Here is a 24,078-nt window from a genome sequence, read left to right as displayed (position 1 = left end):
TGCGGGGCCTGCAAGATGGAGGTCTTCCACCAGGTATTCGGTTGAGCCTGGGGCAACTAAGATCTATGGGCCCCTAATCACATTATGTCTCCCCCTGTTTCACTGGGTGGAGGGGGGTTTGTTGAACTATAGGGCAATGGGAGAGGGGCAGGGAATTTTGAGTAGTTTTGCCGTGAATTCTGTAAGGCTTGGGTTTTTAATGATTTTATTGTGGGCTTTTAATGTGTAACCCACCACGTGCCATCCAGTCTGGGAGTGGTGGACAATGTATCAATCAATCAATCAATCAATCAATCAATCAATCAATCAATTTAGTGCTACCCAGGTGTCGTTATGCTTGTACAAAGCAGCTTTGAGACAAATTTTGGCAAAAATCATGGTGGTGTCCAGATGAGGGCTGTACATTTGAATATTGATGATCCAGAATGATGCCAAAATTCTATGTCGTTTTGGATCAGAAATACTCCACATGAACCTTAAACAGGGAATTTTGGGCACCACGTCAAAGCAGAAATCTCTGAACACACAGCCCTCTTCCTGATCAGGTTTCTGTTTTATATCAGCTGGGCTGGTGCAGACCAGAACCTAGAGAACGAGCCATCTTGGTGTGGTGGTTAAGAGGGATGCTTCTAATCTGGAGAGCTGGGTTTGATTTCCCGCTCCTCCTCCACATGCAAGCAGCTGAGTGTCCTTGAGCAAGTCACAGTCCTGCTAGAGCTGTTCTTGCTGAGCAGTTCTGTCAGAGCTCTCTCAGCTCCACCTAGAGTGGGGTGTCTATTTTGGATGAGAGGAACGGAAGGAGATTGTAAGCTGCTTTGAGACTCTTTCAGGTCCTGAAAAGCAGAGTATAAAAGCCAATTCTTCTTCCTCAAGTGGCAGAATGTCTCTGACACTGATTGAGCCTAGGGAAGGAAGTCCTGTGTTTTGGAAACTGCATTGATTCCCAGTTGAATTCCAGATCAGGTTTAAGGTTCTGGTACTGACCTTCATGGTCTGGGCCCAACATACCTGAGGGATTGCCTCTCTACTATGCTCAGCCAGCTGTAACCAGCTAGCGATCCCCAGTTCCAAGGTAGTTCGTCTGGTCTCAATGAAGGCCAAGACAGTTTCTGTCCCGGCCCCTACTTGGTGGAATTAGCTCCCAAACGAGCCCTGTCAGATTCGGCACAGTTCCGCAGTGCCTGTAATATGGTGCTCTGCCACCAAGCCTCTGGTTTGGGCCAGTGAACTATTAACATTGATTGAGTCTTGACCACAATTCCCAGATGCCCAGAGAAGAACACCTGGAGTGTGCTGGAATAAATCATTTGACCAGAGAGATGCTAACTACAGTTTAAACATTTTCATATTTTATACTAGAAAATAAGCCTGCTGTACTGGGAATACAGCGGGCCCTAGTGGGCGTCGTCAGTGTGGCGGGGCAACTCGGTGGCTTCTGAGCTGGCAGGCCGTCACGCGAGTCCGGCTGTGGTCCGCTTGGCAAGGTCGCAGCGGCGCCCCCCTGGGCTGCGGCCTACCTGTTAGTGGCCGGGCCGGGGTCTTGAGTGGGCGCTGGCTCCAGGGTCGGGGCGGGTGCCACTGCTGGGGGCTGCGGAGCTGCGTTCTGAGCAGCGGGTGGCAGTGGGCGCTCCTGGCGGCGGTGGGCAGTGGGCTTTTCGTGGGCGGGGTTGGGCCCGGAGCGGCGGGCGTGTCTCGTGGTTGGGATGCCGCCGCCGGCGCTCCCACAGCTGTGGGTGGCGGCCAGCCGGGGCCAGGCAATGCTGCCGCCACGGGCAGGTCCCTGGCCTGGCCACAGGTAGGGAGCAAATGGCGGCAAGGGACCAATCGCAAGCTGTGCTCTGCGTGGCTTGCGATTGGTCATTTGCCAGCAGACTGGCAATCGGAGGGCCCAATCGATTGGGCCCTCCACTTGTCAGTCCGGGGGAAGGGGCCAATCGGCACCCTTCCTCATCATGGACAGGGCTCGCCCTTGGGGCCCTTACCGAATTATTTAATCCGCTCCGCTAGGAGCGGTTAAAGATGGGAAACTTGAATGAGAATATTTTTATCATTGGATTATATTTGATCTGCTTTGTACTTGTATTGTTTTGATGATTATGTTCACCACCCTGAGCTATCAAAATATGGGAGGGCGGTATAGAAATTCAATAAATAACAATCTGTTCCACTTAATATATTTCTGGTAAGGGCTTGGAGGAGGAGTGTGTCTCATGGCTTAAGTGCCACTCAGCACTTAACACCCACTCAGGGCAGCTGTCCCACCCCTGAGTGCCTACTCCTCCAACCAGCTTGCCTGTCTGTCCAGCGGCCAGCCAATAGCTTTCTGTCCCCCCCCACCCCTGACCACCTCCTCCTCCTCCTCCTTCCCTCTGAGGCTTAGAGACTGTAGATCCCTGCTGCATGAGAGCTGCCCCTGCTGGTGAGTTCCCTAACAGCTGCCTGCAGCCTTTCCAGGTCCTGGGGGGGGGGAGGCCATACGCAGAGTTCTTCCACTCCACCCCCCTAAACTAGCACCCGTTGTATTCCTGAATGCAACGGGCTTTGTCCCTAGTATAATTATAAGGGAATTATGGAGTCATTACAGAACAGCCAGATTTCCTGGATGGTGCCAAGCTTGTTGACTCACAGGTCTCTCTCACCAGATGGAGCAAATTTGGTTGCCAGGTCCCCCCTGGTCATCAGTGGTGGGTAGGGGGTAGAGGTGTCAGATCCAGGCAAGCTCCTGGGGATTTGGAGATGGTTTTGGAGTGCCTGGGGAGGACAGGCACTTCAGTAGGGTACAGTGCTAGAGTCTACCCTCCAAAGCAGCCATTTTCTCCTGGGGAATGGAACTCTGTAGTCTGGAGATGAGCTAGAATTCCACAGGATGTCTAAGGCAGAGTCTGCACCAGGCTTTTTATCTACCCCAGTCTGAATAAATCCTCTCTGTCTACACTGAATTTGATTTCTCTTTTGATTTTGGGCGCTTTAAATTTTCCCTCTGCAACATGCATGACTGAGCTGTGAAGACCCTCCCTTTCACACGCAATATTTAGAAGAAGAGAACTTGGTATAATTCATCAAGCCACTGAGGTACAGAAACAGTCTCTCCCTGATTGGCTGGGTGCCAATTCAAAGACTTCCTAGTTCCTGGTTGCAAAACTTTCCTCCCAAGATTTATTTCTGCCCTCCTTTTGGAATCTGTTTTAAAGTGACTGCGCTCCAGAATCCCACACTTCTATCAGCAGAGATTTGCCTCATTCTCTGAGAGGCTGCTGCTGGCTCGGTTCCACCGTTAAGGAAAGGAAAGAGACGAGCAGCCTCTTCTGCACTTGGGTTCTCCACCGGCAGTCGAAAAAGAATGCCAGTTGGACACACACTCCCCCCTCCCCCCTCTGAGCTTCCCCAATCAAGTGCAGAACACTTTCTGTCTCAAGTCAGGGGAAAGCAATGAGGAAGACCCGGGTTCAAATCGATCTGAATTCAGCAGGATTGAAAATGGAAAAAACAAAGTAAGTGCAGGATCAGCCTGGGTCCTATCTGGCCTCTGCCATCTCTGTCTTCAATTTCAGCCTCTAAAACCCCTGGCAAAAAAAACCCCAGCCATTCTGCAAGGAAATGGCTCAACTGGAGGTACCAATCAATCCAGCCAAGTTTGGTTCCCTCTGAGACTATCAGAGGCAACAGACAAAACAGATTGACACCTTGATTGCAGAGTTTTTCAAAGCAAAGCGAACACTTCCCCTCTCTTATCGGAGAGATGCTGGTGTAACTACTTGCTGTGTCCTCGGTGTATATTTATCTCAGTGGACCAAATTTGTTTGATTCTTTCTGAAATTAAAATCAAAGTTCCCCCATTACTATCATTCTAGTTGCACAGTCAACAAGGGAGAGACAATACAACCACAATGATTCCCACTGATGTTACTGCTATACATATACTGGTAAGAGACCAGAGGGACAAGAGATTTGGATGTTTGGTGAGCCATCTAAAAAAGGGAACTTTAATTTTTAACAAATTCTAGCTTTCCACATTGGGTGGCTGAGATCCAAATTTACATGACATGCTGAGTGGGTTTCCTTTAGGGTCGCTTGGGTAACTGTTTTAAATCGAGTTGACAGGGTTGCTAAGAAAAGTTCTGGAGAAGAGAGAAATAAGAAGCTAAGGCTTATAGAATGCTCCCATGTCCTGAGAAACTAACGGCTTCAACTATTAGGGCATTTTCACACATCATTAAAAATATTGTTACGCCAGCTGAATGGCATAATGCTAAATATAATTGCACCTCCCAGCCCCTTTTTTGCTGTCTTGTTCTTCTTTGCCGCCATTTCATGCTTCTCCCCCTCTGCAAGTGCTGCTGGAAATGGCAGAAGAGAGCAATGCGCTTTATACATGACTCTCTTCCACCTGTCAATCAAGCCAGTCAGCCAGTCCCCTTTCTCCATGCTTTAAAGGGTCCGTGATGCCCATTTTTTTAATTCAATACTTCTACATCGAAACACCTATGCATCATAGATGCATAGTGCTTCTTTATTGCCACCCATTATAGAATCATGAGTCTTTCTTCTTTTAAAAATGAATCTCATTCCTGATCAGGATGGGGGGAAGCTTACAACTTTGGGAAAAAAATTATTTTTGGCTTTGCCTGCATGCTTGTATGCTTATTCGTTGCTCCAGGAAGTTTACTTTCAAAAACAAACAAACAAAAAAACTCCTGTCTCCAGGAGAAGGGAGACGAGTTGGGTATGAAGGCAGGACCTTGGAGGTAGAGATAGTGCTTCTTCGGCTCCATACCTTTCTTTGGCTGGTGGGCTGCTGTTTGCTCTCCATTAGCTAATGCTACATAGGTTGATGAATCTACTTTTTGGGATTCACCAGCTAGCGGTTTAAAATGGAGGATGTAGCTAGCCAGTTACTGCCCAGAGGCTGCAAGTTGGTGACATCATATGGAGGGGCTGGAACATAACGACAACAAAAGGTAAGTATGTCACTATTTTTAAAAGGTGCGGAAATCCCATTATTTTACTTTATTTATTTATTATATTATATTTATATATACCGCCCTCCCTGGATTCAAACAGAGATTTAACAAATATGGAAGCTAGATTTGCTTGGCTGGCCTCTAGTTAGAAAGAATTGGGTTGACAACATATAGTCCTTTTATGTATGCTGGTTGGCTTATATAGATCTCTAATTACAAATCATTTTACAAATCTAGGTCAGTAGTCTTTTATAGTGTGTCCTTTAAACTTTGCATTTAGTTCATATATTTGGATTATCGTTGATATTATATCTTCTTTGTTACTTTTGTACTTTATTGGTCTATGGCCATGAAGAATTAATGATGTTGCAGGAGCTAGTGGATGTGAACACGCAAATTTGATATTCTGCAGACACCAGCTTTTGTCTTATGGAGTTACATCAGCTTCTGCCGCCCAGGGACTTTTGAACCCAGAGCGCTGTTGCCATATCAAAAGAATGTACACGTTAGCCCATGGGACATTCGAACTCATGACTACAGCTGCAGAACAGTCAATTAGTTTGCGGGAGAACTACCTCACCCAGCTGCTCTAAATCCTCAACAGTGAAGCTGAAGGTTCAGTTCCCAGCAGCAGTTCCATCTCCAAGCAGCTGTCCCCATGATAACCTAAAGGATGACAGGATTTTGGTTCACAACTGGATCAACAAACATTTTTGCTCAAATAGTAAGCTGCGGCAGTTGTCACAAGGCCGCCTTGCAGGGCTGATCTAAAGACTTCAGTACACTGAGCTTCTGGCAGGGCGTAAAATGGAGCTCTCTGTGGGCTCTAGCATTTTTAAATGGCCAAATTCATCTCTAAAATGGCACGGACAGCCACTGGGAAGACCCGTGGGCTCTATAATGTCTAGTTTGGCTCTAAAACATGGCAAAGTCTTGGACTGAGTGACTCAGCATGCCAGGACATCGGGGTGTGTGACATCATGCTAAGGCCTTTTCTACACACACACAGCTTATTTTCGATCATCACTGAATTTGAGTCAGTGTGCCTTTAACTTGAATCTTGTTCTTGTACTCCACACACACACACCTAAGAAATAAGAAAATACACATAGTCCTTTTCTGCACTGGGGGGAAACGCCAGGCCATCACCTGTTTGGCAGCAGGGCTAATCCCCACTTCCACATAACAAGTCAGCCTTTTGTTGCCCTGTGGTAAAGGAATGCGGATATTTCTGCTTTCCCTTTTGGTACTCCAGGAACCAATGGGGCCTATCCCCATGTGAAAGGGGAAGAATTGAGTGCTTCACAGGGATGTTGAGCTGACTGGGGCATTAAAATTTTTTTCATGAAGGTGGAATTGCATTGCAATACAATCCCACCTTCATGAAAATAACACACGCAGCCTGCCATGAAACACAGTGGATCCCCTCTACACCAGTTGCCTCATGTGACAGCAGTAATCTGGGGTGGACCAGGTCCATCGGGGAAAATCTTCCCACATCCGGACTCGGGAAGTGACGGGGCTAACTGCCCTGCCACAAAGAACTGGCGGGAGTCTGGTGCATCTGCTGCCATGTAGAATGTGACATAGTGTCGCAGTACTTAAAGTTATGTATGTATGTATGTATGTATTTATTTATTTATTTCTGTGTTATGGTTAGTCTTTCCTTATTGGTCAGTTTTGTGCTGGCCGTGCTTTTTGAAATAGGAAGGAGAGTCTTCATCCTGCATTTACACCCTGGTAACCATATTAACAAAAAGTTAGTGGTCCCTCTCCCCTCTTCATGGATGTACGTTCTGCAATTACTTACTTTTTCCATCTTGTAAATTTCTTTCTTTTTCTTTTTTTAAAAAGAGGAATGAGTCTAGCAATACTACTCTTTTTCACTGAACTCGGATTGCTAGGTGGTAATAAAGACAGGGACAGCTTTAAATGTTGTGTGTATGAGAGTTCTGTTTAAGATTAAACAAGATGAGTGCCCTATTTTCAGCTGGGAAGTGCCTCTTTCTTTAAGTAGGGGGGCACTGAAGTTCACATAGTGAGGGAGTGAAAGACAGGCAGTACAAGATTGTGCAGGGCTGGGCTGGACAATACCCTCCCCTGTATTCAATCTTCCATGACGCTTGAGAAAAAGTCCTTCCCTGGCGGGGAATAGGGATGCCTGGCATATCCAGATGTTCCTCCCCATGGTTGCTCCCCAACACACGGTGTCCAGCTGCAATCCAGAGGAAAGGGTGCAGAGGTTGTTCAAGATCACTCACTGTGGCTGTAAGCCAGCAGCCTGGCATGTGTTGAACTGGCAGTGTCCTTCTCCCAGCATGCAAATTTGGTTGGTCCTTCACAGGGGAGAAGGAGGGGGTCATAAAATCATAGACTTGGAAGGGGCCATACAGGCCATCTAGTCCAACCCCCTGCTCAATGCAGGATCAGCCCAAAGCATCCTAAAGCATCCAAGAAAAGTGTGTATCCAACCTTTGCTTGAAGACTGCCAGTGAGGGGGAGCTCACCACCTCCTTAGGCAGCCTATTCCACTGCTGAACTACTCTGACTGAAATTTTTTTCCCTGATATCTAGCCTATATCGTTGTACTTGTAGTTTAAACCCATTACTGCGTGTCCTCTCTTCTGCAGCCAACAGAAACAGCATCCTGCTCTCCTCCAAGTGACAACCTTTCAAATACTTAAAAAGGGCTATCATGTCCCCTCTCAACCTCCTTTTCTCCAGGCTGAGCATTCCCAAGTCCCTCAACCTATCTTCATAGGGCTTGGTCCCTTGGCCTCAGATCATCTTCGTCACTCTCCTCTGTACCCTTTCAATTTTATCTACATCCTTCTTGAAGCCTCCAGAACTGCACACAGTACTCCAGGTGTGGTCTGACCAGTGCCGTATACAATGGGACTATGACATCTTGTGATTTTGATGTGATGCCCCTGTTGATACAGCCCAAAATGGCATTCACCTTTTTTACCGCTGCGTCACACTGCCTATTCATGTTTAGTTTACAATCCACAAGTACCCCAAGGTCTCGTTCACACACATTGTTACCTAGAAGCGTATCCCACATCCAGTATGTATACTTTTCATTTTTCTGACCCAGATGCAGAACTTTACACCTATCTTTATTAAATTGCATCTTGTTTTCATTTGCCCATTTTTCCATTGTGTTCAGATCATAGAATCATAGAATCATAGAATCATAGAATCATAGAGTTGGAATGGGCCATACAGGCCTTCTAGTCCAGCCCCCTGCTCAACGCTGATCTCGTTGAACTCTGTCTCTATCTTCCGGAGTATTTGCCAGTCCTCCCAATTTGGTGTCATCTGCAAACTTGATGAGTAGTCCCTCCACCCCCTCATCTAGATCATTAATAAATATGTTAAAAAGTACCGGGCCGAGCACCGAGCCCTGAGGTACCCCACTACTCACCTCCCTCCAGTCTGATGAAACACCACTGACAACAACTCTTTGCGTGTGGTTCTCTAACCAATTCCCTATCCACCTAACTATCTGAAAATCCAGATTGCAGTCCTTCAATTTATCCATCAGAACATCAATCGGAAGCTTATCAAAAGCTTTACTAAAATCCAAGTAAACAACATCAACTGAATTTCCACAATCTAGCAAACCTGTTACTTGGTCAAAAAAGGAAACTAGGTTGGTCTGGCAGGACCTGTTGGAGACAAATCCATGCTGACTTCCTTGGATCACCAAATTGTCCTCCAGATGTTTGCAGATCACTCCCTTTAATATCTGCTCCATTATCTTCCCCACAACAGAGGTCAGGATCACTGGTCTGTAGTTTCCCGGGTCATCCTTCCTCCCTTTTTTGAAGATCGGAATAACGTTTGCTCTCTTCCAGTCCTCCGGGACATCTCCAGTCCTTAAAGAGGTTCCGAAGATGATGGACAAGGGCTGTGCAAGTTCTCTGGAAAGTTCTTTGAGCACTCTCAGATGCATTTCATCTGGACCAGGGGATTTGAACTCATCCAGTGCAGCTAAATGCCTCTCGACAACCTCTCTATCCATGTTAACCTGCCACCCAGACACTGTCCTTTGGCTACTGCCATCTCTAGATGTGCCTAAACCCTTTGACCTGTGGGGAAAAACAGATGTAAAATAGGCGCTGAGCCTTTCTGTCATCCTGTCTGGTCCTGCTCATCCTGGCCCCTGCCCTGGCTGCCTCTTTCTCTTTCTCACTCAGTCTGTCCTAAAGGCTGGATGAGTGCTGTGAATTTCCAAGCCTCACCGATCGAAGTAAGAGGCACTACGTAGCTCAACATGGCGTATCCTCTTGAGATCACTCATCTTGTTTAAACAGCACTGATTCACACAGAGGGAATGCTTAAAACTTTCCCTGCCACTAATTTTCCCTTCCCCCCAGCGATCCATGTTCAGCAGAAAATATTAGTATCGCTAGACTAATTAGTATCGCTAGACCCTTTAATTTTAAAAATTAAAGGGGCCTGCAGCAGTGCAGCTATTTTACTGATGAAGGGAGGAGGAATGGTAGAATGTGTACAGTGGGAGGAAGAACCTCAGTCAAATCAAATCAAATTTATTTGATACAGCACTGTGGCCAGATAAGAACCTCAATCTGAGCAGTGCAGTGCAGGAGGAGGAGGCACAAAAGGGCAGTGGAGGGAATCCAACAGAATCTGTTTGCCTTTAAATTAACTTTGGCTTAGGAAAGAAGCAAGGGGGGGGGGGACTGCTAGAAAGGTAGTCTCAGAAAACTTGGGGAAACACGAACCAGAAAGTGATCTGAGTATTGAAGGGAGGAGAATCAATGCAAAATTAACCCCCTTGGAAGTGCATAGTGAATGCAAAGGGAAGTGCCGAAAGGGGAGTGAAAAAAACAATGGATATGCACTGTGAAACCGTGGGGAAACACCAGTGCATAAAAGTGTAGTGTGCATAGGCATTATGTCCTTGAATGGGATGACTCCCTTTATCTTTTTACATGGATGTTGCCCTCTAACCTCTCCTCTGTCTCTCGCTTTGTCCTCTCGTTCTCGTCACAAGCCACACCGGCACCCCTTAATCAGTGGTCCCCAACCTTTCTGAGGCTGGGGACCGGCAGGGCAGCGGGCTGCGCCCGCGGGCTGCACATGCGCGGGCGTGGCCCTGATTCCCTCTCCCCGCCCTCCCGCAGTAAGAAGTTTCCTGGGCCACAAGCTTGCGGCCTGGGAAGTTTTTTACTGCGGGGGGGGGGGCGGGGAGAGGGAGCCGCGGCCCACCGCCATGGCCTTCACGGCCCGGCACCGGGCCACGGCCCGCAGGTTGGGGACCACTGCCTTAAGTGACAGTCTTCTCAGTCCATGGAACCCTTGCCAGCCTGGTCCAGCCTACTCTGATCCCTTCAGATCTCAGAAGCTAAGCAGAGTTCATCTTGGCTAGTCCTTGGATGGGAGACCAACGAAAAAGTCCAGGGTTGCTACACTGAGGCAGGGGATGACAAATAACTTCTGAATGTCTCTGTAGTCACCGACACACACGAATCCACCGAACTCCGTGGCCTTAGGAGGGTGGATCCCTGCTCACACTTGCGCTGCTGAAGCTCCAATTTCAGGAGATCAAAAAAGATGAATAAGAGGCGTTTGCCCTAACGACTGCCACATCTGCCTTCTTTAAGTTACTAGGTGGCTTTGCGGACTTATTCTAATACAGAGGTAGCCAAACTGTGGCTCTCCAAATGGCATAGAATCATAGAGTTGGAAGGGGCCATACAGGCCATCTAGTCCAACCCCCTGCTGAATGCAGGATCAGCCCTAAGCATCCTAAAGCATCCAAGAAAAGTGTGTCTCCAACCTTTGCTTGAAGACTGCCAGTGAGGGGGAGCTCACCACCTCCTTAGGCAGCCTATTCCACTGCTGAACTACTCTGACTGTGAAAAATTTGTTCCTGATATCTAGCCTATATCGTTGTACTTGAAGTTTAAACCCATTACTGCGTGTCCTCTCCTCTGCAGCCAGTCCGTAGATCTGTCAGTACTGGGCTGCGGCTCCTCCTCACCCTCCTCCCCGGCTGCTGCCTGGGGGCTGCCCTGCCAATCTGCCGCTGGCTCACCTTTGGTGCTCTCCAGCGGCCACCATGGCTGGGGCTCCCTCTCGGCATGGCACTGCACAGCTGCTGCTGGCAGCGCCCCCCAGCGGGCAACGGGAAGACAGGGGCGCCCGCGGGAAAGCAAGTGGAGCAGGGGCTCAGGCGGCAGTGGTGATGTCCCTCAGCAAAATACTACCCCCCCTCCCAGGCCTCAGTAAAATTGTCAAGCATTGACTGGTCCCCGGTGATAAAAAGGTTGGGAACCACCGATGTAGAGGATGGAGCAGAGTTGTTCTCTCTTGCCCTGGAGGGACGGACCAGAACCAATGGGATGAAATTTATTCAAAAGAAATTCCGTCTAAACATCTGGAAGAAGTTCCTGACAGTCAGATCGGTTTCTCAGTGGACCAGGCTTCTTCGGGAGGTGGGGGGGGTTCTCCATCTTTGGAAATTTTTAAGCAGAGGCTGGATAGCCATCTGACGGAGAGACTGACTCTGTGAAGGTTCAAGGGGGTGGCAGGTGACAGTGGATGAGTGATAGTGTTGTGAGTGTCCTGCATAGTGCAGGAGGTTGGACTAGATCACCCAGGAGGTCCCTTCCAACTCTAGGATTCTATGATTCTTTGATTCAATGGCAAAAAAGTTGACGAAGATTGCTCTGCAGACTCCAATTCAACAGGGTTATTGCCAGGCTGGAGGGGGAAAACCCAGAAGGGAGCAAATGTCACTGAATTCGAGGATCGAACTCGTGGCCAAAACAGAGAGGCTGCCTTCAAAGCTCCATGATAGCTAAAGTACACACTTTAGCCAGCCTCCTGGTGACGGCTGAAGACCAGGGCTGATAACCAAACTCCAGGCAACAGAAACTAGTTCCTCTGTATCCTCCTGAGGACCCCTGCCCTCAAGGAGATTCCAGCATACCTGTGAGTCAGAGCCACTGAATAAATTGGGATGTGTTTCTGAGTATATAGGCACAAGACAGGCACTTCAGCTAAGTCTTTTTAAGGGGTATGCACTTCGGCTCGGTTCAGCGATCTCCGCATCCCGAGGCAGCCAGTGCTGCGGCACAGAGAGGAGGGGTGGTGGTGGTGGCACGCTAGCCGGTGGCAGCCACCAACTGGCACACCGCTGCTGCCCCTCCTCTCTATGCTGTGGTGCTGGCGTCCTACATGCTGCTTTGGGCTCTGGTGAAATAATTTAGCATAGCCTCTTCCGGGCAGGGTGCTAGATGGTTGAGAGAGAGAGATCTTGTCCCTTGTGCATGTCCTGTGACAAGTGTTGCTTCAAAGGGAGTCACCCAGTATGACTCATCAACGCTTTCCATCCAAACACCATCACCAAGTCAGTTTCCTGCTTGAAGCTGAAGTTTCAAATTCGTCGTTTCCTTCTCTTGCTTTCAGTTGTTAGTGCGGCTATGGAGAAGTGAGTGATTATTCCTGTTGTGTGTTCCTGTTAGGCCCCCAACCTACACATGGTACCCGGAAATCTCCCAGTATTACAATTGATCTCCAGACAACCAAGATCAGTTCCCCCGGAGAAAATGGCTCCCCTGGAGGATGGGCTCTACGGCATTTTGCCCTGTTGAGCGGGGGCAGCAGCTCCTTTCTGGTTTGGAGTCAGGGAACACCTCGATGCACTGGAATTTGGGGATCATAGCTCAGGAGAGCCCCTGAGTCTGTAGATTCAAGAGGTCAGCTCTTTCTCATGTGCCCTTAAACCTAAGATGACCATTCGCCTCCCTTTTCACGGGACTGTCCTGCCTTTGAGCATAGTCCTGCATCCTGCCATGTTCTTTAAAAGTCCCGCGACAGGGCCCGTCTGCAAGGTGACCTATCGGCGCGGCTTTGCCCGGCCCTGGCCGCCCCCTCTTTGCCAAGGTCCACATGGCTTCCACATGTGCCTCTCCGCTGCCCGACCGCCTGACATCTCTGCCTGCCAGGCGCACGGCGTGCAGGGCCTCCTGCCGCCAAGGTATCTGGGGGAGGAGGACGGCAGGAAGCCCGTGCTGGCAGGCGGGCAGACCAAGGCCGGGGGTCCATGACACGCATTGCGGCAGCGCCAGCCGAGCAGTCTGCCGGCAGCCTGGACATCGAAGGGCACACAGGGGGGTCGGCATTCCCCCCTGGACAATGGTGTCCCGCCTTACCAGTGTTAACATCTTTAGTTAACACTTTAGTTAAATCCTTCCTTCCTGGGCTCAGTTTAGGTGCTAGTGGTTGATTTGGGAGGAGAAACCAGGCTATTTTCACCATCAATCATAAATACTAATATCCTCATTATTTATTTATTCATGTTCTGATTAATATACTGTCCCCCTCTTGACCAAGTCGTTTGGGAGTGGCGTATGGCAGCTTAATGAGTTCACACATTTCTCGATAAAACCCTAACAATTGAATTCAATTGTTACAGTACAATTTGATGTCACACTGTCATCCAGTTCAAATGAGTAACCCCACTCTAAACTAGCATGGGGAGGGAAGTCAGAAATATAAAGAACAGGATGGAATGGAAGTAGAGGAGGCCTGAGCTACATGGTGGGCCTGAAGGTGCTTTTCGGATTTCGCCTTGTTGCCTTGTGCGTTTTTCCTGGCAAAGCATTCTTGAATAGGAGCCTTTAGCACACGGGGGGCCAAAGTGTGCCTTTGTGGACTTATTTTAAAACAGAGGTGGCCAAACTGTGGCTCTCCAGGTGTCCATGGACCACAGTTCCCGCGAATTCCCCAGGGGCTCATGGGAATTGTAGTTAGGGTTGCGTGGCTGTGTCCAAATTGGCCGCTCCGGGCCGCTGCAGCCAGCGCTTCACCGCGGCCGCACACCCTCCCCCCCCTCCTGCGGTGAAGTGCTGGCTGCGGACACAACCCTAATTGTAGTCCATGGACATGAAGGTTGAGGGACTTATGAAGAGGGACCTATGAAGATCGGTGGAGGGACTTGGGAATGTTCAGCCTGGAGAAAAGGAGGTTGAGAGGGGACATGATAGCCCTCTTTAAGTATTTGAAAGGTTGTCACTTGGAGGAGGGCAGGATGCTGTTTCTGTTGGCCAACAAAAGTGCGTCTAGTCAAGGCTATGGTCTTCCCAGTTGCAATGTTTGGCTGTAAAAGTTGGACCATAAGGAAGGCCGAGCGTCAAAGAATTGAGGCTTTTGAACTCTGGTGCTGGAGAAGACTCTTGCGAGTCCCTTGGACTGCAAGGCGAACAAACTGGTCAGTCCTAGAGGAGATCAGCCCTGACTGCTCCTGAGAAGGCCAGATCCTGAAGATGAAACTCAAATACTCATGAGAAGGAAGGACTCCCTGGAGAAGAGCCTAATGCTGGGAGCGATTGAGGGCAAAAGAAGAAGGGGACGACAGAGAATGAGGTGGCTGGAATGAGTCACTGAAGCAGTCGGTGCAAACTTAAATGGACTCTGGGGAATGGTACAGGACAGGAAGGCCTGGAGGATCCTTGTCCATGGGGTCGCAACAGGTCGGACATGACTTCGCACCTAACAACCACAATAACAACATGGCTGGGAAGCATAGCTGGACCGCTCCCCTTCTCTTCCCCACCCTGGACCGCTCCCCTTCCCACTTCCTCCAGCCCTGTCATTGGCCATTTTCTTTTTTTGGGGGGGGGGTCAGTATGACCATATATATCACCCAATAAATGTTTAAGAAATTTAGAAAAAATATTTAAAATGAATTAACTTCATGAAACCCTGGTTGAGAAAGTCTGCGGTAGACTAGAGAATGAGGAGAAATACCAAGAAAATACTGTTTTTATTGAAGGGGGCAATTTGGCCCTGGAAACTAGCCAGTTTCACCAGCACAATGCAAATTCAAAAAATGAGCGCTTCGATTTATATTCCACTCCCCTCTTGCCTGTGCAAAATATCTTCTAATGACTGCAGGATGCAAGAAGCCATTTCCTCTGAGGTTTGGCACTGTGGCCTCAAGAGCTTCGGTTAAAAGGAAGGGAGAAAGGGGAACTGGCAGAGACATTGTGAAAACGGCTCCGGCATTTTCCAGGACATGGTTTCAAATGCCTGCACCGCAGGGACAGCTGGATCCCCAGTTCTCTTCCCAAAAGGTGCATCACCCAATATATATTGAAGCTCATCCCCCTTTACTGTGGAGTGCCTTGCACGGGGGAGGATATCTGCATGAGTCTCTGCTCTGGGCTTGTTTTCTTCAACAAGCCTAGAGATCACTTGTAATTTTAGGAGATCTCCAGCCATCACCTGGTGGTGGTCACAAGGGGAAATTGATTGGTCACACAGTAGTGAAACTTGAGAAAATCCCGTGAGAGGCAAACACTAAGAAAGAAGGTAGATTGTGATTGATTCTGACCCAAAAGTCTTTACCGTAATACTTCAAGTGTGTTCAGATTGGTAAACCCTTCCAGAAATAGCTACCGGTTAAACTATTTTCAGGAAAGATTCCTTTCTTCAGAAAACATTTCATCATGCCAGAAGAGTTGAAGAAGAGATTATGCTTCTCTTCTTTCTAGGACCCCATTCTGGGCGCGTTTCTGGCAGCAGCTGGCACCCCAGAAGTTTGGCAAATGCCCCACCTCTGGGTATATTGATACAAAAATGTCACCATCACAGGGAGAAAGGACTCAACTGCTATATTTTCACATGTGAGGACCTGTCTTTGTACACCAGGTGACTCACGGACGGTGAGCTGGGAGGCAAAACGAGATCCTGAATCTCCTGCAAATCAAGCCAGGAGGGAGTAGAAAAGGGCACGGTCGGCCGCTCTGAGTTGGGAAATACCTGGAGGCTTTGGGGGTGGAGCCAGGAGTGGGTGGGCTGAGACCTCAGTGTTGTAGAATGCTGCGGACTCCACCCTACAAAGCAGCCTTTTTCTCCAGGGGAACTGATCTCCGGGATTGCCGGGAGATGAGCTGTAATTCCAGGGGATCCCCAAATGCCCCCTGGCATCCCTCGAAAAAGCTAAGGTGGAGAGAGGGGGTGCAGGGAGTCAAGTTTTGATTTGCCTTCGTGTTTAGTGTGAAATGTACACGAAATACTGTGTCTCAGTAATGCTACACATATTTAGAAATACCAAAGACAAACAATGGAATATATATTTTTTCAATGTTAATTCACAATTCTAGGGTTGTGTGTTTCGGCCGCCGAAGCAGCTGTTTGAACCCGAAGCAGCCAAGCACGCAGGCACAGAGCTCTGCACCTGCATGTGGGCGCTGGGTCATGCACCACCACTGGTGCTGCCCCTCTCCCCATGCTGCGGCACTGGCTGCTTCGGGCTCAAACGGCCACTTTGGCAGCCACGGCGCACAACCCTAGGCAATTCCTGTATTTTTATGTGAGAAAGAAGCATGATCCCTTTGCCAGAGGGTCCCAAATGCTCCAATAACATAGAATAGAATCTGTGAAACACTCCGCAGGGGCGGTAAGAATAAAAAAAATAAGGCTTATGTGGGAGGAGAAAGGGGTGGGGCGAGTCCAGGATAAAACTTGAAGGGCCAATCGGGAGCTGCAAAGTGGCTCCCAATTGTCCCCTCCAAATGTCAGTGTGGGGCGAAGGGGCCAATCGGGAGCCACGCAGTGCTCGGCTCCCAATTGGCCCCTTGGCCCATCCCAGACAGCCCTGCTGGGGGAGAGGGGCGGGTGGCGGAGGCTTCGGTGCGACCAAAGGAGCAGGCCCACCACGTCGGAGACGTGGCGAGCCTGCTCCTTTGCCCTCCCCGAAGCCGGGGACTTGGGCAGGAGGGGGGTGGGGGGCCCCACAACCAGGAGGGGGGAGGGGGCGCCGAAGCCGGGGGCGCCTTCCGCACCCAGCCGCCAGCCCACTAGCGCCCGCTGTATTGGGCCTACAGCGGGCCTTAAACCCTAGTCATAGAAGGGACCTCAACCCCCTGCACTATGCAGGACACTCACATCCCAATTGCTCATCTACTGTAACCTGCTACCCCCTTAAGCGTTCACAGAATCAGCCTCTCTGTCAGATGGCTCTCCAGCCTCTGTTTAAAAATCTCCAAAGATGGAGAACCCACCACCTCCCGAGGAAGCCTTTTCCACTGAGAAACCGCTCTGACTGTCAGGAACTTCTTCCGGATGTTTAGATGGAATTTATGTTGAATTAATTTCATCCCATTTGTTCTGGTCTGTCCCTCTGGGGCAAGAGAGAACAACTCTGCTCCATCCTCCATATGGCTCCCTTTTAAATACTCAAAGATGGCTATCAGATCCCCTCTCAGTCGTCTCCTCTTTAGGCTAAACAGACCAGGCTCCCCCAACCTTTCTTAATATGTCTTGGTCTCCAAACCCCTCACCATCTTTGTTGCCCTCCTCTGGACATGCTCCAGTTTGTCAACATCCCTCTTCAACTGGGGTGCCCAAAACTGAACACAGGACTTCAAGTGCAGAGCAGTGATCTGGACACAATACTCCGTTTGATACATCCCAAAATCCCATTTGCCTTTTTAGCCACTGAGTCACACTGCTGACTCCTGTTCAATGTCTGGTCTACAGTCGATAAACAGGCTGTCCACCTGAGAGAAGAGTCTATTCCCCTTGTTCTCTTTCTTTTCTGTGTTTCTCTGTTTCTTTTTATGGGGTTTTCACTTCCAGACTAAATTAGAAGGCCAATTTCTAGGCCACCTTCTCTCCACAGAGGGCCAAGGAGTGTACATGTTCCTCCGCTCCTCCATCCTGTCCGCACAACAGCTCTGTGAGGTAGGTTAGGCTGGAAAATGGCGACCTGGCCAAGGCTCTGTAAATGACCCAAAGATTGAGAGCTGGCTTTCTATAACCAAAGTCTAACACGCTAACCCCCGTATCGTCCTTCAGAGAGCAGTCTGCAGCAGAACAGCTATGCTCAGGGACCCATGCAACACTGCAAACCAGCAAGCAAAATAGGAGACTTCGAATTCGATTCTCTTCGAATTTCAAAACTGGATGGCAAGAAGCGTCCACCTCTCCCTTTACTAATTGCAGAAGTAGATTTACTTGAATTGGTTGCAGGACGCAAGACTATCAACACGCTAAAAAGCCATATCTGCTTCCCATCACTTTATACACTTCCCAGGGAGCCATGACTGTAAAGAGGCTGACTGAAAACTCTGTCCAGTTGTGGAACTATTATTTCCCTGAGTTTTCTTGGGAAGAAGAAATGAAAGTTAAATGAACCTGTTCTGACTGATTAGTAATCTCAGGGCTCCCTCAACCCCACCTCCCTCACAGGGTGTCTGTTGTGGGGAGAGGAAAGGGAAGGTGTACGGAAGCTGCTTGGAGACTCCTTCGGGTGGAGAAAAGCGGCATGGAAGAACCAACTCTTCTTCTTCTTCAGTAATCTCAGGGCTCTCTCAGCCTCCCCTCCCTCACAGGGTGTCTGTTGTGGGGAGAGGAAAGGGAAGGTGATTGGAAGCCGCTTTGAGACTCCTTCGGGTAGAGAAAAGCGGCATATAAGGACCAACTCTTCTTCTTCTAAACCAGTCTCACTCTATGACCCAGTGTAGTGTAGTGAAGAACAGTGATCTTGAATCTGAAGAATCGGGTTTTATTCCCCACATGGAGCCAGCTGGCTGACCTGCGGTCCCAGTTCTCTCAGAGCTCTCTCAACCACGCCTACCTCATAGGGTGGCTGTCACAGGGAGAGGAAGGGACAGTTGATTATAAGGCGCTTTGGGACTCCTTCAGGAATATGCTTTTTGGCATCTTCTCAGCTGATCTCTCTCTCAGTGGGCTGTAAGTGACAGACTGAAAATAGAACCTCCATATTAAGCTTACCTGTGAGCACACAAATCGGCAGGAAACACCAAAAGAGCATCCGATGGAGGGTGTTATCTCTACACAGTGCTGTGCTGGTGAAATATCCTGGGAAGATCTGACTGGGCACCGTTGAATGAGAGAGCTGGAACACCGTCCACCTGGTCCAAAGGTGACCAACCATTTGGGATGCCGGGGAGCCTAGCATCAGGCTGAGAGCCACGTCTCCTTTTGAGGAGGTAGACTGCCTGAGAATGTGGAGGAACGCTTGGCCCGGCTTAATCGACTCTTTCAATCCAAGCCCGTGGCACCACAAGTGGGGTACCTTGCTAAAAGTTACAACAAGGATGTTCCAACTTTGTGCAAATAAAATCCATCATTTCATTTCCCCCTCCCCCATTTATAGCACTTACCATGGCTGCTCTCTGGTGCAGCAAGCTCCACCCCGCTGCCACCAAGACCGTCAGGTACTAGAAGGAGTCACTGTGTCCCTCCGGGAGACATAGCTGTGACCCAGGGGGAAAGCTTGGCGCTCTGCACTTGCAACAGAAAAGCAGCAGCGACAGACAGAAATGCAACCGCATTGCCTGCAGTAAGTTCCTCTATCTCCCCCCCCCACTTCCTCCTTTGGGGCTGAGATGATGGGGGCGGGTAGATAGTGAGCAGAAAGGATGCTGGGGTAGCCCCAACCTGAACGCAAGCCATCGTCTGAAAGTCTCCGTTGACTTCTTTAAAAAACAGTTGTAACATTCTTAAAAGCAAACAGGTTACTGGCTCTGCAGAAGGTAAAAGAAGCCAAAATATCCATGAGGTTCTTGCACTGAATATGCTTCAGCCACAATGAATCACAGAGAATTAATATGCAGGGGAATTTTTTTGGGTACACATTCAACTGTCCACTTATCATGCCCACAGGCAGCCTGTTAATGTTAAAGGTTACAGAATTAAGTTGCTCATTTTAAAAAAAAAGAGGAAAGACTCCAAACATTGGGAGGGAAGGCTCGGATTGGCTGAACTGCTGCTACAGAACAGAATGTTCAGCTGCACACAGAGCAAAGAAATTTGCAGTTCGGTTTCTGGGAGAGAAGGGGAAGTTGTCAGTTTGGCTGCACTGAAAATCTTGACCAAGGGAAAGCAAATGACTAAGGAGATCATATTTTCCCTATGCGTTTACTGCACTGTCCCGCTTCCACTTTTCTTAAATCTCAGTATAGCGATGGGAAATGAAAATGAATTTAAAATTAAAGGTAGAGGGTATTCTTAAAAGTAAACTAAATAGAAATTAAAATTTCAGCCTAGAATCTGAGAGAGACGGATCCAAATCCCCACTCCGCCATGAAGTAAGCTAAGGGACCCTGGGCCAATTGCTCCCAACCTAACCTCCCTTACGGGGTTGATGGGAGAATAAAACTGAGGAGCACCTTGAAGTGTGGAATGGTTGAGTCAAGATTTGTTGACAGATCAAATGGCTTCCTGCACTTTTCGATCTGCATAATCACGCTTTCATTAGTGCAGCAAAAAGACACAAACATGCCAGATAGAACAAGATTCTGTTACAGATGCCGGACAATTCAGGATTTTTAATGTATCAGTCCATGTGGCCAATGGGATCCCTTAATTTGTAGCTCCAAAACGGGACGGGGGAATCAACTGAGGAAGGGTAGTTATGAAACTTTGCACTGTTTAAGAAAAGGAAGTTGTCATATCCGTCCTCCTGCCAAAGCCAGGAAAGTTGAGTTAGAAGCTTGCTGAGCTCCATCCCCCCTCTTTTCTCCTCTTTGAACCTCCCCCGGACTTTTTGCCAAACTTCATGGTTCAGGGAAGCTCTCCCTTTCCCCATTGTGAGAACTCTGAGAACCTCTAATCGAAAGGGAGCCTGGGTCAACACGGGGAGAGTGGGGGAGGTCCGGATGGTTGGGCATGGAGGCCTGATTCTGCAGTGTTTTGGCTGACCTCCAGATACGGTGGGCTCTCCTGGACCACGGAATCTATCTCTCCGCACCCCATCTCGACATTGCCGGCTTATTCCCAGCAACCCCCTAGGAACACCGAAGCGCTGATGGTGTGGGCACATGGACCAACTCTGCTGGGGGGGCCAAGCGTTCAGTCCAGCACCCTGTCCATGCTGGGCAGCACCAAGACATCTCCACCCAGCTCCACAGTCAGCCCAGTCCAGGAGACAGTCAGGGCACCCCCCGAAGACTGCTGGGACAGTCAAATGCTCCAGGGATTGAACCTTGGCTACATTGGCATTGCCCCCGGCCCTGCCATGCACGGAGCCAGGCAAGGCGCCCCAGTGGGCTCCAGCGCTGGCGCAGGTGGTGCACATCGCCGGTCGGAAATTCACGGCAAAGTTTGATGGGACTTTGGAGAAGCGACTTTAATTTCTTGTGCAGATGTTAGACTGTGGGGAGACCTTCTGGTCTTAATCGAATGCCGTCTGCACTTTAGGAAACAACCTGGAGAGGAAAGTGCCGGAGTGGTGGGTGGACGTCCATGAACTGCAGGCTCCCGAACTCACCAGTGTCCAGAGATTTCAGGCGGCCCTGAGGGCTCGTTTAACAGACCCAACCCGTGAAAAACGGGCCCATTTGGAGCTGCAGAACTTGTGCCAGAGAGGCCGGCCACTGGCTGAGTACATCAGCAAACCTGCCCCCTCTCCAGACGCCTTCAATTCCTCATTGGCGGTGCAATGGTGCAGGCATTTAAAAGGGACTTGGACACAATGACCACGGAAGGGATCTATGCCCAGGGCACCCCCCTTAGGAGGACCTGGACGCCTGGTTCCAGAGGGCTGCCCGCACTGAAGTGGATCAACCGGACTACAAGTTCTGGAAACAACTAGAGCCATCGGCCTCACAGCTGAGAGGCAGGCAGGCTGGGGGACCCCCAGGAAGAGCCACTCCCAGGACCCCTGAGCACGAGAGAGAGGTGACAGCAGAGATTTTGCTTAGAGTGTGGAGGAGTGGGGCATTTTGCAGCAGAGTGCCCTGAAAAGAAACAGGGCCCTACCGACTAGAAAATTTTTTTAAACCCAGTAATGGGTTTAAGCTACAGGTACAACAATATAGGCTAGATATCAGGGGGAAAAATTCACAGTCAGAGTAGTTCAGCAGTGGAATAGGCTGCCTAAGGAGGTGGGGAACTCCCCCTCACTGGCAGTCTTCAAGCAAAGGTTGGATACACACTTTTCTTGGATGCTTTAGGATGCTGAGGGCTGCTCCTGCGTTGAGCAGGGGGTTGGACTAGATGGCCTGTATGGCCCCTTCCAACTCTATGATTCTATGATTCTATGACTGTGAATTTTCCCCCCTGATATCTATGATTCTATGATTCTAGCCTATATCGTTGCACTTGAAGTTTAAACCCATTACTGCGTGTCCTCTCCTCTGCAGCCAACAGAAACAGCATCCTGCCCTCCTCCAAGTGACAACCTTTCAAATACTTAAAGAGGGCTATCATGTCCCTCTCAACCTCCTTTTCTCCAGGCTGAACATTCCCAAGTCCCTCAACCTATCTTCATAGGGCTTGGTCCCTTGGCCCCAGATCATCTTCGTCGCTCTCCTCTGTACCCTTTCAATTTTATCGACATCCTTCTTGAAGTGAGGCCTCCAGAACTGCACACAGTACTCCAGGTGTGGTCTGACCAGTGCCGTATACAATGGGACTATGACATCTTGTGATTTTGATGTGATGCCCCTGTTGATACAGCCCAAAATGGCATTAGTCTTTTTTACCGCTGCATCACACTGCCTGCTCATGTTTAGTTTACAATCCACAAGTACCCCAAGGTCTCGTTCACACACAGTGCTACCTAGAAGCGTATTCCCCATCCAGTAGGCATGCTTTTCATTTTTCTGACCTAGATGCTTTACACTTTACACTTATCTTTATTAAATTGCATCTTGTTTTCATTTGCCCATTTTTCCATTGTGTTCAGATCTCGGTGAACTCTGTCTCTATCTTCCGGAGTATTTGCCAGTCCTCCCAATTTGGTGTAATCTGCAAAAGTTCCTGGATAAGAACCTGGCTCTCTCGGTGTCTCTCTCCACTTTTCTACTGCTCTGGTCACTCTCCTCTTTGCTTCATTCACATCCATCTCCTCTTTCTCTTTCTCTCTCTCTCTCTCCCCCCAGCCCACCCCTTCTTCCCCTCTTCCTTTTATCCTCCACTGACTGCCCCACCTCTTTTCTGTCCATTCCCCTTCCCTTGGTCCCAATCTTTGTCCATCTTCCCTGCCCTCTCCTGCCTGGCTCCTTCCCCCATCCCTCCCCTGGGCCCTTTTAAGCAGGGGCAGGCTCTCTCCCGCTCTCCTTCAACCAAACACACCCTGTCGGGGTTTGGTCATGGCTCGTCATCTCTGGGGCTGATGACTGGCTCTCCCTGAGCCTGCGCCAAAGCCCCAGCCCAACATGGGGCTCTCTGTTCAGCAGAACCCTGCTAAGGAGTGGAGCCCAAGTGACCCCATGGAAGGAAGCCCAGCTGCTGGGCCACACCTTCCTCTGCTACTTGCTGGAGCCAGGGTAAGTCTCCTGGGGTCCCAGTGGCAGGTCTGGGATGGGCGGGAGTCAGGTGGGAGCCTGGGGTGGTCCCCGTGGCTGAATAGCCTGAGAAAGCAAGAGGAAGCATTTAAAGGGTGCACCAAACAGAGAATGTGTCATGATCAGCTGCTTGGTGGGCCCTTTAAATGCCCACCGTCATTTGGGTACTTTTGGGCTTATCTGAACTGAACTGCCCATCCCTAGTGACTAACGCAAGATCACCAAGCTGGCTGCATATGGAGGCGTGGGGAATCAAGCAGAGCTTTCTGGATTAGAGGTCACCACTCTTAACCATGACACCAAGCCAACTGCCTCATGGACGGATGATAAATGCAGAGCTAAACGTCCACTTGGGTGACCTTAAATAGAAAGGAGTAGATTCTGAGTAACATCCATCAAGGGAAGAAAGCAGAATGGATCTTTGGAAACCAACACCAAAAGATTCGACACAACTATTGGCTGTCAGACTGACCACATACATGAAACACATCCAATTTTCTTCCCTTCCTCCCACTCAAACTGTTCTTGTAGCTGCAGTTCCCAGTTTGTTGGGTTTCGTGGATTCCTTGTTGATGCCCAACTAATAGGAAAATATGTAAGTTTTAAGAGGAAATAAATCTGCAGGAGGAAAGACGACATGGTGCCAAAGTGAAGACTTAGGGGTTCAGTTTGCACCAGGGAAGACATTAAGTGCCATTGAGTCATGTACCACTCATGACACTCCTATATGTGAATGACCTCCAAAACATTCTACTGTTGGCAACCTTATTCAAGTCTTGCAAGCCGAGGGTCGCAGCTTCCTTGAAGGGGTCATTCCA

General features: G+C 49.2%; 1 protein-coding gene across 4 annotated transcripts in view; it reads right to left on the bottom strand.

The window, feature by feature from the left end:
- The window catches only part of MYO1F (myosin IF), a 98,071-nt gene extending 76,062 nt beyond the window's left edge, over nucleotides 1-22,009 (bottom strand). For 2 of the 4 annotated variants that reach the window (XM_077331534.1, XM_077331533.1), the window contains exon 1: nucleotides 19,133-22,009. Coding sequence is in view for 1 of the 4 variants with exons in the window: in XM_077331535.1 (XP_077187650.1) it covers nucleotides 19,133-19,135 (3 nt within the window). In the remaining 3 variants the exon portion in view is untranslated. The remainder of the gene's footprint in view (nucleotides 1-19,132) is intronic. The other 2 variants (XM_077331536.1, XM_077331535.1) reach the window with 2 other exon arrangements.
- Between the last annotated feature and the right edge of the window lie 2,069 nt (nucleotides 22,010-24,078).

This window comes from Paroedura picta, chromosome 4, assembly GCF_049243985.1.
Source record: "Paroedura picta isolate Pp20150507F chromosome 4, Ppicta_v3.0, whole genome shotgun sequence".
Classification (NCBI taxonomy): Eukaryota; Metazoa; Chordata; class Lepidosauria; order Squamata; family Gekkonidae; genus Paroedura; species Paroedura picta.
This window is presented reverse-complemented; position numbering and strand designations above follow the sequence as displayed.